This window comes from Paracoccidioides brasiliensis (assembly GCF_000150735.1).
Source record: "Paracoccidioides brasiliensis Pb18 unplaced genomic scaffold supercont2.4, whole genome shotgun sequence".
Lineage (NCBI taxonomy): Eukaryota > Fungi > Ascomycota > Eurotiomycetes > Onygenales > Ajellomycetaceae > Paracoccidioides > Paracoccidioides brasiliensis.
The window spans coordinates 1540993-1559148 of NW_011371361.1; the positions used below are offsets into that span (position 1 = coordinate 1540993).

At 37.5% G+C, this 18156-nt stretch overlaps 2 protein-coding genes across 2 annotated transcripts; both read right to left on the reverse strand.

The window, feature by feature from the left end:
- Nucleotides 1-418: 418 nt before the first annotated feature.
- Nucleotides 419-2275, reverse strand: PADG_04008 (uncharacterized protein; the record flags this gene model as incomplete). The annotated part of the gene is made up of 3 exons (XM_010761382.1): nucleotides 419-919; nucleotides 1017-1594; nucleotides 1675-2275. The coding sequence occupies 3 exons, from the start codon at nucleotides 2273-2275 to the stop codon at nucleotides 419-421; spliced, it is 1680 nt and encodes a 559-aa protein (XP_010759684.1).
- Nucleotides 2276-4408: 2133 nt separating this feature from the next.
- On the reverse strand, nucleotides 4409-8012 carry PADG_04009 (uncharacterized protein; the record flags this gene model as incomplete). The annotated part of the gene is made up of 4 exons (XM_010761383.1): nucleotides 4409-5705; nucleotides 5807-7632; nucleotides 7720-7853; nucleotides 7949-8012. The coding sequence occupies 4 exons, from the start codon at nucleotides 8010-8012 to the stop codon at nucleotides 4409-4411; spliced, it is 3321 nt and encodes a 1106-aa protein (XP_010759685.1).
- Between the last annotated feature and the right edge of the window lie 10144 nt (nucleotides 8013-18156).

Here is an 18156-nt window from a genome sequence, read left to right on the forward strand (position 1 = left end):
ATCTATCATATCACTTTTTTTTCAATAGGCCTGTTTGGAAAGGAGACCAGAGGATTGGGATATCTCAGATATCTATATACCCTTAGAAAGGAAGCTTTGAAAGGTATAAAACTCACAACAATAAAGGGGGACGGCAATTCTACTTCCAGCGCGACGAATAACCGAAGTGTATTTCGAGCCCAAATATCCCAACGCACTTCCATTCCACATGTCGCCATTAAACACTCGCAACCAACCCAACGCCTCTTAACATTGATTAGTACAACGTAAACAGATATCCAACATTTCGCTTTATACTCTCCCTCGCTCAACACAACACCCCAAAGCTCAGTTGTAAGAGAGAAACCAAGGAACCCCCTTAACAATCTCTTACCCTGTTCATACACACCCACCTTCGCGTATTAGGCCCTCCTGCTATCTAGAGCATCTGGTCGAATAAATTAATCAACCTTCTCCCCACACTAGGCTCAATCTCCGTTCCGTCTCTGGCAATTTTTACTTCTTTGTTGGCATTCCAAGGATTCCGAAGTCCTTTTGTGCGGTGGAATGGAAGACGTCGCCAGCACAACCATTCCACATTGAACGGCCTCCCAAACGATTGGCTATCCATCTTGCTTTTGTCATCTTCATTCGTAGGTCCGTCTGCGTTTGCTTCATCCGCACCATCTGTGCGATCGATTTCCCAGAAGATGGTGCCTCGTGCTGGGTCGTTCACTATATATCCTGCTGGTGCCGTTTCCGTGGCAGGTGTGGGGGTGACAATCAGAAATTCAGAAGCTGTTACTGAATTATTACCTTGAACGGTTTCTTGATTGCCGTTTGGTTCGCTAAGAGTAGGGATTGGTGAAGTCATGCGGCCGTAGCCAAAGTATTCGCCAGATTTATTAGCAGAGAATATCAAATATACTACCTCTGATGTCTGGTGAAACGGAAACATGGTCAGTGACAGTTCCTCTCTTGTTCATATCTGACCTAAATATCCTTCGCGTTTATATCAACGGAAAGGAGATTCCTACCTCATATGCACGGTTCAAGGCACTCTCGTTATGTCTCTGCGTAGCCCAAACTCCACTGATTCTGCTGCGCTCAAGGTCTTCGATAGTCAGGCTTTTAACTATGAAATACCTTTCAGGATGCTTGGTAGCGGAGACTTGAGCGGTCACTTCATTGGAGGGGTATGTAGGACCGAGCTCTCCCTGCGGCTTATCAAACTCATTGACCGGAGGATTTGTTGTTTCCGGCCTCGGTGGTGACAATGCCCGAATGTTATTCTGATCTGAAGAAGCGCTTCTACGGAACCTGCAAACCAACCTTATGCCCTGGAATCTCGAATCGTGGAACCTGGTAACTGCAGTGATACACCCCGCCTCCGTCTTGTAATTCACAAACGCGCACTTGCTGTTTGAAATAAGAAATACACTTTCGATTTCTTCGGTCGCGTCCTGAGAAAAGTGGTCCTTAAGATCAACAATGTTGACTTGGGACGGGAGATTGCCAACCCACAACGCATATCCTGACTGTTTCGGTTTCCTTGGAGGTCCTCGTAGAATTGGTGACCGGTGTTGGGGGGTGGACGTGTTCATTATATTCCCTCCTAGAGTTTCTAACACGAGAAGCTAAGTTGTTGGCCAATATTCCACAATCCAGTTTACCCAGAGGCAGAACAAAACTCACCCCTTTCAATTGGAAGCGGTTGAGCGATCTTTGCAGCACGACTGATTGAAGCTGAGCCGTCGACAATGGCGTAGTGTGCAGTTGGAGGCGCCGCTGTTTCCACAGCGATGGTCCGATGCGGTGGTTCCTGTGTAGGACGGACATAATTTAGATTTCCTGGATTACCGCTATTACGAAACAGTGGCCACATTGGCAAACGGTTCTGGTCATAATGAATAGTCTCGAGAAGAAAACTCTGCCATCTTGGAGCCGTATGGAGGAGCGGTCCATAATATGCAGGTTGAGGTAAAGCATGGAGAGTGGTATTATAGAAAAACGTCTGTTGCGAGGTTGGTTGATTGCCTAAGGTACCAGGTATCGTGGGGTGATTATATGTTTCATCATAACGGCGACTATTCCATGTGTCGTGGGCCAAATAAGGCGGAGCCGCTTGGATATATAAAGTGGTAGAAGGGTAGTTAAATGTTTGCGGCACGGGGTAGTAGCTATGCTGTACGGGTAAACGGCCAGTGCCAGATATCGACGGTGCGGTGGGCACGCCAGGCCCTTGTGGTTGCGGTCTATTGTCATCTCCACTCTGAAGAGCGGAATGCTGCTGCATCCCTATGGTCCCTGACAAAGAGAGTTTTCACTCACTTCAGCGGTTGTTACGTTTAGTTGGTTCCAGAGGCGGATAAGAGGTAAAACACCTCGATGCTTCTTCTTCTGTCAACTCACCTGGTTCACCCAAAGGTCTTCGTCCACTTTTTAGCTTGTTAAACACAAAAGATCTATGACTGCAGTTTCAAAGATGTTGCAAGAGATTGGGAGAAAGTGATATAAAAATAAGAAAGTTCACCGGTCGAAAAATAGCCTGGAGATGCGGCTAGAGTCAAAGTAGCAGTTGAGGCTTGAGCAAGAAATATATTGAAATAGAACTGCATATCTCTAAAATAGTCCCGCAGAGGAAGCACGAGAAGTTTGCAGAGAGCTAAAAGAAAACACACAGAACAAAGAGAGAAATGCAAAGACCGATAAGAAATCTTCGCGCTAGGGAAGGCCCCAGAGTAATCTTTGCTCGAAGACTAGTCAGGAGTTCGAAAGAACTTGGATCAACGGGGACCGTTGGCCAAGATGAGCAGGGTCACTGGTTTGGCTGGGCCCTTGCAGAGCTGAGGACTGGATAGATAATTGGCAGCCATCCTTGCACAAGGCAGTGGGCTCATGATGAGCATCAATCAATATTGGCCCTGGCGCAACTTTGAGCGATCGGAATACACTTGCGCCCGCTCTCTTAGAAGGTCAGATGGATGTCGCCTCCGACTCTCAGCCATCAGTTATTGCACATTGACTTCAATCCTCAATTCCAGTCTTAGCTGCAACTAGATAGCATTGTGGAAAAATCAGAAAAGAGTGGCGGCAGTTCGTTGACTAGCACAGATCTTGTTTGTCCATCTAAAATGGTGCTGTGTAGAGTCCAGAAGCAGGAAACGAGGGGGCAAATCCAACCCAGTTTATGCACGGCGAGTTAGCTGGGCGGTTGAGAGTGGCAAAACGATGATCTGCAGGTTTGACTGGTCGCAAAAAGCAAGCCTCCGAGAACGATAGAGCAAGTCATCGTCAATCAGCCACAAATCTCGGCTTATATTTAATGTCCAGAGCAGAAGGGAAAGCTAACTAACCAACCTGCAATTGCGCCGCGAAACGAGCCACCCGGAAATGTGAGCGGTAACTTATAAATTAGTGCTGGCGAATCAGATCTTCGCCAAACTCGCAGTTGTGGAAGATAATGATGCCTACATGGGGTTCTTGCTACTGTACCTGGGTCCTGGGGCGGGATCGGGATGTATCCAGACAAATAAACCTCCAAAAGCTTTCTCCAGCCTCCCAGAGTCTGCTATCCACCCCCAGATCAGACCCCTTTCCTCACACTCACAGGGTTACCCAGATAGGCCTATCCACAGAGGACCAAAGAAATATGGGAGGGAAAGGATTCGAAAAGGCACAACTGGACTGTTTACAATAGTTGCGAGAGTCCACCTGGCCACAATCAAATTATATTATCATTAAGTATCATTGAGGTATCGTGCAACATTAAAGGAGCCAAGTGATAATTTCCGAACCAGCAGAAAACGAAGTGTAGTGGGAATCCAAAAGACATCTGCAGCACAGGAGAGCATAAAATACTGCCTAAAAATAAAGTAACAATGAAGTCGGAGGGGTTTAATGCATAACAGGTGGCGATGACAACATTGGCCTTGAGCATCAAAAGAAAAGAACAAAAATTAAAAAATGAAAAAGGAAAAAGGAAAAAAACGAAACGGGAAAAAAAAAAAAAACGAAACGAAACAGGGAAGACCAGATAGGTAACTGCGGGGGCTGAGACAAAAGATGATCACGTTTTGCCTGGCCTGCAGTGCACCAGCGCGGGCACGTCCTCTGTGAATACACGCCTATGTTCCCGTAGCTATTTCTCTCCAGTCGGATTCCTGTCAAGCATGTGAAAGTAACGATGCGCAGTACCCCCCAGGAGATTAAATCAGAGGTCCAACACAGCAAGCAGCAGCTTGTAGAAATGTCGAGAAATGCCCCATCACCGGTAACTACCCATCAGATACCAACGACGAGGAGATCTTTCCGGCAAATCGAGCTCCATCGCTTCCGCGCTTCCACAGCCTTTCACGTCTTTGCCATCTAACCTTGGAGGCGCATGGGAAGCCAGTGAAGATTTGGCATGCATGTTCTCTCCGTTGAACTAGGTGGTGCTACCATTGCGAACCAAGGGTGAGGGGCGTTCTGTGTCGGCTCCAGGGCCTCCCGCGGGTGAAACAAGCATTCGTGACTGAGTTGTAATATTCCCACCTTTTTTGGCTGTGCGTTGGTTTACATACAACTGTGCCGCTGGTGACAAAGGTATTGTTGGCATTTCAGATGGAATTTCTGCCCCATTTTGAAGAAGCAATTCCGCGATTGGAAATGCTATAGGTTTCTCAGCAGCAGACGTTATGGAACTGGATCTCGATTCCGCCATCATAGACTTCCCTGGAGAACTGGGAGACGCAGGATCCGCCGCCGCCAGAGCCAGGAAGACGGCATGAGTGTTTCGAGACCGGTCAGTTACGTTCAGATTGGCACGAAGCGCAATTGCATATAATACGCCTCGTATGTCGTTTCTTTTGATAGAGGCGAGGAGTGTCTCCTCTGGAGTTGCGTAGCGGGAAGGTGTAGCCGACAAAGGCTGAAGAAAAGCTCTTTCACTATACTTTGCCGTAATGAACTTTAATCGCTGTTCCCTGCTCGACTGCGCCGTGGGCTTGAGCGCTGGATCTAGTCGAGATTCCCAAATCACATTGCTGACACGATTGCCAACTTGTAACAATATCTCGACAATGTCATTGGAAAAGGAATGTATGTCAAGAGTCAGTGAGCGAATCTTCGATATGTGCGTGCCCAGAGACCGGTGGATGCCGCTGCATTCGATACAAAGGACGATGCCAAGATTGATTGACACCCATTCAACTTTGGATAAGGATCCGCAATCCGCGCACCTACAATTACCTTGATCAGCTTCGCGGATTGTTTGTAAAAGCTTCGATGGATTTTCTTCATAACTATTGCTATCGCCCCGAACATAACTAGGTCGAGCCCCGACCGTGGTTCGGCGATTCACGCCAGATACGTGAGAATTGGAGTATCCATGTTGACCGGAATGAGAAGAGCTCTTCCCCGTTAAAACAGAGCCGATATCACGGTGAGCAGCTCCATCAGTCATTGGCTGCTGAAGTGTGGCAGGTGGGAGACTTCCGCCTTCCACAGCACTTTGCAACGCGTTGTTTATGGCAACAATCCAGGCATTCATGTCTTCCTCTGATGTTGCCTGATATATCCTCTTATAATGAGGAGTCATGACCTCGAAGCAAAATCTTCTCTCTGCATTCCGTGCTTCGCGAACGGAGGCCATCCGTAAATCTATTGGTTCCATGTGTAGATCCAGCTTTTGTTTCCAATTGCTATACTCGGAAAGTTTTCCTTGATCTAGGACTATCCAAAACCTATGAAATGAGAATTAGTCATGCTCCGAGATCAAAACGAAACAAAAATTTGAGCCATCTCTCAAATTTGAAGGGGAATTTGGATTAATGAATAATCTCACTTATGCCATGCTTGTTTGTTAATCCCTTTCGGATCAATATGAGATCCCGGACGGGATAACGCCCACAAAAGTCCCTCTTTCCTGTGGTCAACATTAAGACCGTCAGTAAAAGAAGCAGAAGAGTCCCGATCCTCAAGGTCTCGAATGCCTTTGAATCGATTTGATCCGGTCGATGCAGGAGGAGCCCCAGCTGGTGTCTCGATGGGAGTGGGGGTATTCAGTGATTGAGAAGGCCCAGAATTGTTATTGGTAACTGTCTTTAGTTGTGAGCCGGTGCTGTCTGCACGGCCCAGATCCGAGTCCGACTGATGGGTGACATTTGTATTTCCATACCCCGGGGCAGAAGCACCGTAGTTTGGTATGGATCCGGGTTCAATATATGTTTTCGTGCTCTTCTCTAGCGCCCGTCTCTTCTCTTCTCTCTCTGTACGCTGAAATTGAAATTCTTTATCAGCCTCGGAAACCTCATCTATGAGAGCCTGCAGTTGAGGAACCATCTCCTCAATCTTTTTGGCTGTTGACAAGTAATTTCTTGCTTGGGTGTCAGCATATTTTGTCAAATGAGATAACACTTCTTGTTCCTTGCGTCCACCGTGAAGGTCTTGCATAAATGATGAATAGTCAAATCGCTTTAATTCAAAATTTCTTCGTTTGGTTTGATACTTCGAATCGCTTTCAGCTCTCTTTTTCTCTTTCAGAGAATCCTGCCGCTGGCCCAGATATCGTCCAACATAAGCGTAATAATCTCTACTCTCATCTTCAAAGTCCTTTTTCTTCGATTCCGCCTGTTTAATGTCATGATTGTAGAGTTTAGAAAGCGGGTCGATGATGAGCTTTTGGAGATGTTTCGTATTTTGTTGTTCATAATTAAGGATTTCTCGTGCAATTTTTTCGAAGTAATGCTCTAATGCAGGCTGAATAGCATTGGCACTGGACACAGATGCGTCATTTAGCGCTGTAATAAAAGCGCTAACCGAATCGTTACATGCGGTTTGGGCCTGATATGCGGCTTCAGCCTTTTTCAAGATTTTCTTCATCTTAGCCCGCATATTGCCCGTTTTCTGCTCGAGGGCCTTCATTGTAGCACGAAATAGGGGGCCATCTTCAACGGCGCTCATGTCTTCCCCGGGACGTTGGCAAGTCACATCCACCTTAACAGAGCTTGCGACAGGCGCTGGTTGGGTGGTTGGCAAACTGTCTCCAATCTCAGGCGGTGTTGGTAGCGTTTGTTGATCCACAGGGGTCTCTGTTTCGCTCATGCGAGAGTGAACGGTTTGAGTGGAGGGTAACCGATGGCGAGCGGGGACGGTCAGTTCGAATTCGGGAGACGGGAATTGAGGGCTGGACAACAGCCTATACGTATTTTGCACCCAGAAAGAAAACGTTGCAAGAGTGTTGAGGCGATTGGTTCTTTGATCGTAGTCGAGAAAACTACAACAGTTGCGCCAACCACCTCCTTTATCCTCCGTGTGCCTTGGAGGTTTCCATCTCCAGGACCAGTCAAATTGGACTGAGGGGTTCCCCGAAGTTGAGAAATTCCCCACATGTTGGACATTGGAGTTATTTTGTAAATTAGGGTTTGCATGGAATTCTCTGGTCACTAGGTTATCCAATTCCCTCGAGTTTGATGCGTGCGCGAATGTTAAGCCGGTGAGAATGGTATCGGTGCTCTCGGGCAGACAAGTCGCCACTCCATTTGTTGTCAGAGGGGCAGATGGTTTCGTCTTCCCTTGGCGAATCACAAACGTGAAACGGAAATTCAGCTCGTCGTCATTGTTGAGTTTTAGGAGAAATGAAGGAGGTCCAATAGGAGATGAGTCGGGGTCCTATATCAGCAAGTCTTAGCAATTTCGACCAGCGCAATAGAAGGAATTACAGGTAAAAGGTGAAATGGAATGATTGAGTAGATCAACCTGAATAAATTCGATAAACCTATCATCCCCCGCTTCCCTCCGGGCGTTCATCCGCGAAGCGGGAAATGAATTCGGAGAAATGTTTAAGAGGACATTTCCACGACTGTTGCTGATCACGACAGATGTAATCGTCACTTTAATAAGAAAAAAATCAGAGACGTCAATATCAGTAAATAAGATGACGACATGATCTATAGGCCATGAAGGTTCAGAGGATGCTGGACCGTACATTTTGCCTGGTCCTTGAGATAAATGGCGCCGGGATCATCTGATCTGCTGCTTATGTTTCCCATAATGAACAGATTATGAGAGATTGACATTCAAACGAAGGACGGGGGTTCTATTTCATCGGAAAAGTTCGTCATCGAACAGCGGAGGAAGGAGGTGCGATGCGGGGAACAGAGTACATCAAGCGAAGGGCATTATTGAGGTCAAATTCGCAGGTGGTGGGATCGAAAATTAGGTCAGCTGGGAGAGTAGATATGCTGTGTATATTGAAAGGACTTTCATAAGTTATGGGGTTGTTGTTGTAGGCCGTTGGTTAGTTGACTGGATGTTGGATGGAGATGACCTCTGATGAGGAGGTTGATGTGGTGGTTGGTAGGTTCGTTTGGGTCGTGCCTGAGTTTTGCTGGTCTAGTCCGCCCTCCAGCAGATAAAATGGATGTAGCGTGTGAGAGTCATGTGACTGCATTGGATCCCGAGGTCCATTCTTGGCGTGTAGTTACTGATATATGATACAGCTTCTGGCGGACTTCCGCTGTTCACTCCCCTAATTTGTAAGGTAAATACCATTTACCTATGTATATCCTTTTACTCCGCAACGAATCCCACTGCTATACGTACAAAGACACTACCAGGGGTGCCACTGCATGTATATCTACCTAGTATAAGAACAACTAGAGAAGCTCAGGCCGTGGAAGCTCTGCCGTCCTTTTGTTGGCTCAGCCAACTAACTTAACTGATAAATTCCACGAATATCTCAACACCATATTATTATATTTAAATATAATTGAGAGTGTATATCTATTAGATATGGTAGATCATATTAAAATTCAATATTTATTTCAAAAACTGAGATAGTAACTGAATTGAGTGACTAGAATACATAAATCAAGATGTAGAAATTAAAGAAAATGATTAATAGATAATGAAAAAAACTACTTTTATGTAGAAAAACTAGACATTGAAGAATCTTTTAGCAACTATGTAATTAACTTATTACTGAATTAATAAATTTATATATGAACTTTGTGGCGTTCCGCCCCTATTCTTCCACCCCTCTCTATATTAGAATCCGCTCTCTATTCACCCCTTTCTAATCCACTCAGAGGCCTCAACCTTTTCTATATTCTCTATCCATGTCTCTCTAAAAGGTCCAAGATCCACTGAATCAATCAAGGTCCAAGATATGCATCAAATTGGTCCAAGATCTGCTAAATCAGTCACTCTAAATCATAATTGCTAGTCACTCTGATTCATAATTGTTAGTCCAATCACTCTAAAAAAGTGTTAGCTGTGATATCATCCTCTGAGTCAGATCTCAATTGCCTCCAAATAACTGCCTTAACCACCTCATAAAATGTCAAAAATAAATGCTTTGTCATTTGAATGCTCTTGTTATTCTGATGACTTCTGAATCCTCAACAAGATCAGAAGGTGCTGGGTTAGCCAGCAAGAAGCAAGGTGCTGATGAGGACACTCACCACAGCAGTTCCCATCAATGCACACAGATGTTCACAGAAAAGTATGTGATAGCAATTGCAGAAGTATGAAAAAACAAAAGCAGTTGATATACAAAATTATAATAATTGATCATTTTCTATAATCATCTCAAGATGAAAGAAGTGCTATTCACTGTCTCTGTGAGACAATACAATAAGATGAGTACAACAATGCAGAAAATCTCAGTAGCAGAATGAATAACTGTCTTCTATCAGTGAATTCAGATGTTCAGAACAGAAGTCATCAAGCACATCAGAAATTGAGAGTCTATCACTTTTGTCTTTGCAGATTTCAGTCACTCAGTTGCAAAAGATGATTGCTGTGATAAGAAAGTAATACTGAACATCATAAAGAAGCTCAAAGAGCTCAACATACAATTGAGAGAGTGAGAGTACAGACTGACAGATCTCAATATGCAGTTAAAGAAGCAGAAAAACTAAATGATAAATTTGAAATCTCAGCTCCATATCTGCAAGTCTCTTCTCAATGAGTGAGAGAAGGAACTAATCACTCATGAGGTTCACTCAGAGTGTGTCAGTGCCATTCACTTATCTGTTACAAGACTGAGTCTGAGAGAAGTCAGTCAAGAAGCATTGAGAGCAACAAATCATCTGTGAAAATTAATTTTGCATGCCAGAGTCAATCTAGAATATGATAGAACTGCCAGTACAAAGTGTTATACATATGATATGAAGAACAATAGAATAAGACAGAATAATCAATCTACTACTGAGAAATATGATCAATTCACACTTCTCATGACAGACATTTGAGATAGAATTGCTATTTCTTTATATGGCAAGAAGTAGTTAGTGAGGCTCTGAGTGATGGACCTTATGCTTTATGACTCAGATGAGATAGATGTGGCCACTTTTATATCATAATTAGAGTTCATGATAACTCTGAAAGAGGAGATGATAATTCTTAAAGTGGTTTCTTTATGTCTCAAGAGAAGAACTCTAAAGTGATACAATGAACTATTATCTAAATACTAGAATAAGATAGCAGTTTCACTTACAGTAATAGTTGACAAACTACATAGTGAGTTTCAGCTTTCAGAAAAAAAAATCTGAAACTGAGCTCAGAAATTATGATTCTCATTTGACAAGATAAGTGAGCTATTACTTACTGTCTACATCATTTGCAAGATCATTTTTCTATGAGCAGCAATGATTTCTGATCAGATCATGATCAAATGTCTGTTGTAAGAGAGATTGAAGAGTGATCTAGCTATAATCATTCCTCTCATCTTAATGAAATATCTAGATAATTTTCACAGACATATATGTGATAATGAGCTGGCTGCTAGATACATCTGAGGAGGTTGATAATAGTAACTTCTTAAGTATGAGAGAGGGAGAAATATTGAACTAAGAATAGACCTCTTATATTTTGTCAGTGTGACTGACAGACTGAGCTGATCATCTGATCATGACAGCAGCATCAATCAAAAGCAGAAGCTGGTAGATCTAACTGACAAATCAATTAATAAGTCAAGTCAATCATCTGATCATGACAGTTATGTCAACCAGACATAGAAGTCAGCAGAACTGATTTGATGACTTCATTCAAGTCTGTGCTTGTCAAGCCCACATCTGTCTCAGCAGCAGAGTGCTTTACTTGCAAAGGCCTGTACTATACTAATAGATACCTCAAGAAGACTGGTAATTGTGTTGTGAATCAAGTGGAATTCAACATCACAGACTCATTATCAAATTTGAAGAATGATTTTTCAGAGTTCAATGACAAGGTGAAAAACTAAATGAGAAGATGAGCATCAAGAGGCTCATCTCACCAGCAAAAGCTGCAGTAGCTTCTTTCTCAGAACATTATATTTTTAATACAGAGATATATATATTAGTCAATAGTATTTCAGAAAATGATCAGAAGATTATTAATGATTTATATTATCTGTCATATATATTTTTGTTCATTCAGATGATCACTCAGCAGAGAGAGTTGTTCATATATGTGAACATTAATGCTGAAATCTCTTTCATGAATGTAGAGATAGTAAAGCTATTTTTCTCACAACACTCATCTATCTCTATATCAGATAATCATAGTATTAGAATCAAAGATGTTGATGTAGAGTTAGATATCTTTAATACATATATTAATTTAGATATCATTATATAAAATTAAAAGAGTTTTCTCTTTTTCATGAAGAGTGAACTCCACTTAGTAAAATATCTAGATTGTAATGTTATATTAATCAATGATATCCTAGCATCTACTAGTATGAAAATCACTATGTGAGATTGAGTGATGACATTTTCCAATCAGTATTCTGTGCAAGTAAAAGCTATCTATAGGATTATTCAGATGAAAGAATGAGAATGTTCATTAGAGAGAGTAGAGAAAATCAGTTAGATTAGATAGTGATTTATAATCTATATTATTTAATCAGTCATAATTAATCTGAATGAAGAAATTCCACTTTCTGTGTTTCATGCCAGGCTGCTTACAAATATACTTTGAATGATGAAGTCAAGATTAAGAACTGATAAGAGATCAATCATATTCACTAAGTTGCTATAAGTCATAATCAACTCAGAAGTGACAGTGCTCTCATTCATTAATCTAGAAGCTATATCTATTACTATATGATTCTATCAAGTAGTGAAATATATCTTCTCAATAGAGAAAAAAATCTCACTCACTGATCTGAAATCATCCACCTAGCTGCAACAGATGATAAAGGTGAAAACTCATTAATAGTTTATAAGACAGCAGCAGAGAAGTCTGTAAACATGAATATATTCTCTTACTTGAATCTGATGAAATGATCTGTAGTTCAATTGACAATCAATTGTCACTATTGCCTGTTTCAGCCTGTGTTGAAGCAGTTCATAGATGACATGAAGATGTTATTATGCTTTATGAATGAAGTCAACTTTTCAGAACTCAAGTAATGTGTCTATCTGTTATTGAGACAAGATTAAGAGACAATGAATCAGATTTTGAATTCACTTCTGAATAATGATAGAATTGAGTGAGTTCTTCTTAAGAACAAGAATTTTATTACATCATCAGTATTTATCATGTGAAACAAAAGCAAGCTGAGAGTGATCATCAATCTGAGAAAGATCAATATGAGGCTGGTTTTGAATGTATATCTGCTGTCAACTCAGAAAGATGTTCTGCAGTTACTGAGTGATTCTACTCTTTTCTTCTCAATAAATATACAGTAAGACTTTTTCCAGCAGTCAATTGAGAAGAGTGACTGATTTAAGATAATCTTTGTCACTTCTTATTGAGAGTTGAAGTGATTCACAGTCATTATTATGAAATTGATGACTTTATCTAAGTTCTTTCAACAATAGATGAAGGAAATCCTGATTTGATATCTCTAGCAATTCATACTCATATATATGGATGGCATAATTATATACTTGCAAGAACTGAATAAGCATCTCAAACACCTGAGCAGTGTGTTTGCTGTGTTGGAGAAGTCAGAGATAATGATATTGCTAAGAAAATGCCACTTCATCTATTCATCAGTAGCTCTGCTTGAGCATCATATCAGACAGCTAAGCATATTCACACAGAAGGAAAAGATAGAGATGATTAAAAATCTCATGTTTTTTAACTCTCTGAATGAACTAAAGAATGTTATTAATTTTTTAATTACTATTATGATTTTATTGACTTCTTCACTGATAAGATAAAAACATTGAAGACTATTAAGATCTGTTTTCTAAGAAACAGTTCTCATAGTAAAAGTCAAAGAGCTTCATATATCGCAAAAATAAAGATGATCAGATTTAAAGATTCGATTGAGTATAAATGATTGATGGCAGATACATAGCTAGTGTTTAAGATAGTTAAACAAGCACTAATAGACATCTCAATGTAAGCTTATTCTGACTTCAAATGATTCTTCATTCTATATGTAGATTTCAGCAAGCAAAGAGGAATTGAAGTTGCTCTATATCAGATGAGCATGAATAATATTAAAAGATTCATTCTATTTCTTTTTTGTTGATTAAATACAGTGGAAAAATGATACTGAGTGATAGAACTGAAATGTCTTATGCTTATTTGAGCACTACAGAAGCTGTCTCAATACTTAGATGATGATTTCATCATGATTACTGATCATATCACACTGGTATCCACTATACAGTCATTAGCAATAGGCCACTGGAGCAACTGACTAGCAAATTAAGTGTTAATTCTAAGCTCATACTTGCCACAGATGACAATCTACTACTGCAAGAGTGTCTTATATGCTAATGTTAATACTCTATTTCAGCTGTGCAACTTGACTAATGATTTGAAGAATATTATTTTAAATAAACAGAAGAAGATTTATCAGACTATCATCAATCAGACAGAGAGACATTCAGATGTGAAGTTAGTGAATGCATCTTCAGCAGACATGTGTATGATGTCTACTAGTCAGATGATGCTCACTGATGAGATTAAGAAATGATTGCACAGAGAGCTTTTTCAGAATTCAATATTAAAGAAAATTTTCTGCAAGATGAGTCAGAAGAACTGATATCATGTATTCATAGTCCAAGATAAGCTTCTATATTTTGAGAGTGCTTATCTCTGCATCTTCAAATCACTCATACAGAACATCATTCAGATTTGTGATGATATGACAGATCATTCAGATCTGTATAAAACAGGGAAGATTATTCATCAGTCATTTTTTCTACTACATATTTGAAGAAGAATTTTATATCATATATCATGGTGCTTCAACTGCCAAGTGGTCAAACTGCTGAATCACACTCATTGAAAGAAGATACATTCAATGTCATCACTTAAAGAATCATTTAAGATACTTTTTATCGACTTCATCACAGACTTATCTGTCAGTGATAGCTATAATACTATTCTGACTACAATTGATAAGTTCTTCAAGATGATTATTTTGATTACTGAGAGGAAGAAGTGGGATACATTTCAATAAGCAGAAAGCTTCTATAGCAGGATGATATGCTATTGGCAGCCATTGCTGGCAATTATATCTAATTAAGATCTGAAGTTCACCTCTTACTTCTGGAAAAGTCTCTTCAGATTGATAGGTATTAGAAGCTGAATGATAACTGCCTATAATTCATAGTCAAATGGCCAGAGTGAGTGTAGCAATCTAATCATTGAGGTCATGCTACAAACACTCCTAGTGAGTAGATATGAGGCAGGTTGGAATACTCTGCTTTTGCAGATAAAATGAACTCTTAACTCAGCTACAGCTCATTCTACCTCAGTCTTACCATTCTAACTTATGACAGAGGTCAAATCACAGTGAGTGCTGATCATCAACAGAGAGGAAGATGGTACAGTGACAGAGTTCATAGCAAAGTGCAAGACTCTGTAAAAAGAAGTTCTTGAGCAATACATACTTGTCTAGGTGAGAATGACAGAAGTCTTTGATCACACCCACCAGCTATCTGACCTCCACATAAAAGACTGAGTGTTTCTTAACCTTGCTCAGAAAGCTCAAAAAGATTATATCATGAAGAGATCATCGAAATTATCACTTCTACATATAGATCTGTTCTGTGTTCTTGAGAAAGTATCTGATGTTGTTCTTTGACTGGAGCTATTATCTGATTAGTAGATACATCTCATAATCTCTATGATTTATCTGAAAAAGATAAATTTAACAGAAGCAGACACTCATCATCTGCTATCTGAACTAATAATAGTTAATAATCAGCTGCAATTTGAAGTCAAATAAATTATGAGAAAGCAAATCAATAATGAGAAAACCTACCTCCAGGTCAAATGAAAGAAATATAACAATCCCATTTGAAAACCCTTGAGTGACCTCTTACAGGACTGCTCTGAGCTTGTCAAGGCCTTCATGACAAAAAAACTATACAGATGACCACACAAAGAATGAAAAGAAAAGAAGAGAGAGGTAAAATAAACAGACTATGAAATTGATTATGATAATTGACTAAAGAAAACCTGAAATAGCACATCAAAATGAATAGAGAAAAAGTACTCAAACCTCTTCTTTTGAACAGAGGGACTGTGGTATTCTGCCTCTATTCTTTCACTTCTTTCTATATTAGTATCTGCTCTCTATTCACCCCTCTCTAATTCACTCAGAGGTCTCAATCTTTGATGTATTTCCTATTCTATGCAATTACTCCTATCATATAGAGTGATTATAGTGTGTATATATAGCAGGGCATCTGTCTATCTTATTAGAAGACAATCAGACATGATTTATTCTATCTATTTAATTACTTATACACATCAAACTTGCTGAATTAATCTTCTTTTTAAATTAATAACTTTATATATTAGTTGAAATAAATATTAGTTTTTATTTTTAATAAGTATAATTTAAGCTTAAATTTATAATAATAATAATAATAATAATTTTATTTATTTTCAAAATTTATTTTTTAAAAATAATTATATTTTTTAATATATTTAATTAAAAACTTTATTATTAATTTAATATTAAAAAGAAAGAATATATTTAGTTAACTTATAAAGTATTTTTTAATTTTTTTTAATATTAATTATCTACTTTAAACTAAATAATATCTTATTCTAAAGCTCTTAAATAGAGAAGTAATAAGCTAACTTCAAAGCTCAAAAATAATTTTTGAGTTAAGAAATAAGTTAAATCAAAGTTTATTCTCAGTAGTAATAAATAAAAAGATAATTTCTACAATCAATATCTCTTTTATAGGAAATTCTGCAGTAATTATCACATTGTCTGAATTCACAGCTAACTTTCTAATTGAAAGTAAGAATGAATGAAGATCTCTATTAAAAAAAAACTATAGACAAAGATCAAATTAGATAAAAATAAGAAATAAAAAAATAAATCATTTATAATATTTTTAATAATATTTTTGATAATGAAGAAGATATGATAATATCAAAGAAAGAGATAGAAAATTATAAATCTATAATTCAACTGTAGAACAATTCTATTTGACTTAGTAAGTCTAATATTAGATAAAAGAAAACAGTAGAATCAGTATTGATTATAACTGAGTCTTCAAAACAGACAAAAATCTTATCACTCTTGATGCGTACAAGCAATTGAATAGATAAGATAAATCATGTCTGATTCTCTTCTAATAAGATGGGCGGATGCCCTGCTATATATACACACTATAATCACTCTATATGGTAGGAGTAATTGCATAAGATAGAAAATATAGAAAATATTGAGGCCTCTGAGTGGATTAGAAAGGGGTGAATAAAGAGCGGATACTAATATAGGGAGGGGCGGAAGAATAGAGGCGGAACGCCATATGAATACTCTAGTAATTCAAAGAAGATATTATCTTCTCAGCTGTATAGAATATATGCTATGATTAAAAATCAATTATTAAGCTTAAATATGAAAAGTATAAATCATAATAAGCTTTATTCTTGAAAGAAAAATTTAAGATCATTAATAGATATTACTATTAGTGAACTGTTAAAAGAAGAGAAAGAAACTACATATATTTAAAAATAAGAAGAACTTATTACTGATATATTCAAATGATTTAAAAAGTGAATAAAAATATTTAAAAGCTGATATAATAGTTAAATATTCTGAATCAGACTTAGAATATAAAATATTTTTATAAAATTTATAAAATTTAGAAAAAGAGTATGAACTTTTTAACACTGAATTATTTATAATTCAGAAGACTTTTATAATAGCTTATAAAATATTCTCTTAAAAAGCAAATATTAATAATATTTAAATATTTTCAAATAATTAAATAGTATTAAAAAGACTTTAAAAATATAAAATTTAAAGTAATTAAATAAATTATGAATTATTTCAAAGAACAGTAGAAAGAATTAAGATTAAAAGTAAAAATATTCAGATTTATTTATCTTAAATATCTGTTGATATAGATATTTTAGAAAAAAAAAAGTAGATTTAATAATAAAGATTAGAACTAAAACTCAAAAAGTAACTTAAAGAATTATATTCTGATTATATATTAAAAAAAATTAAAAAATTATATCTTGATAAATAAATAAAGATCTGAAAAAAAGAGAAAAAAAAGTACTTATTATATAAGATATGAAATGAAATCAAAGTGAAAATTTACATCAATAAAATGTAAAAAGAAAATATTTTCCTTTATAATATAATTGAAACTTGAATATAACTACATTAAATCATAGATAAAAAAATTTAAAGATTCTTTGAATTTTAATAAATGTAATTTCTATGATATAGTTGTAAGTTAAGATCATATACTAATAAGTTGCTCATTAAATATTAAGATAAGAAAGAAATTAAAAGAAAAATACTCAATTAATCAATTAAATATAATCTTTCTATTTAATACTAAATTAAAAAAAAGTTTTTAATTAAGTTTATAGAGAAAATAAAAATTATCTCTAATGAATAAAATTTAATATCAAATGAATTTGATATTTAATCTATAAAAAAGCTAAGAATATTTTCAAAAATACTTTCATAAAATTTCTTTTATATTAAGTTTATTGTTTTTATATTTTATTTTATTTTATTTTATTTTATTCTATTTTATTACTTATTTTATTTAAGTTGAAAAGAAACTGAATTAAAATTAAAACTACAAATGTGACTTTTATTAAAAGATCATTAAATACTATATTATTCTGAGATGAAACTCTATAAAGTATATAGATTGATATCTATTTATTTAGTTAAATTAATAAAATAGTTAAATTCTAGTTTTAACTAGATAGGTACCATAGTTACTGACTGAATATATTCTAAATGAATAA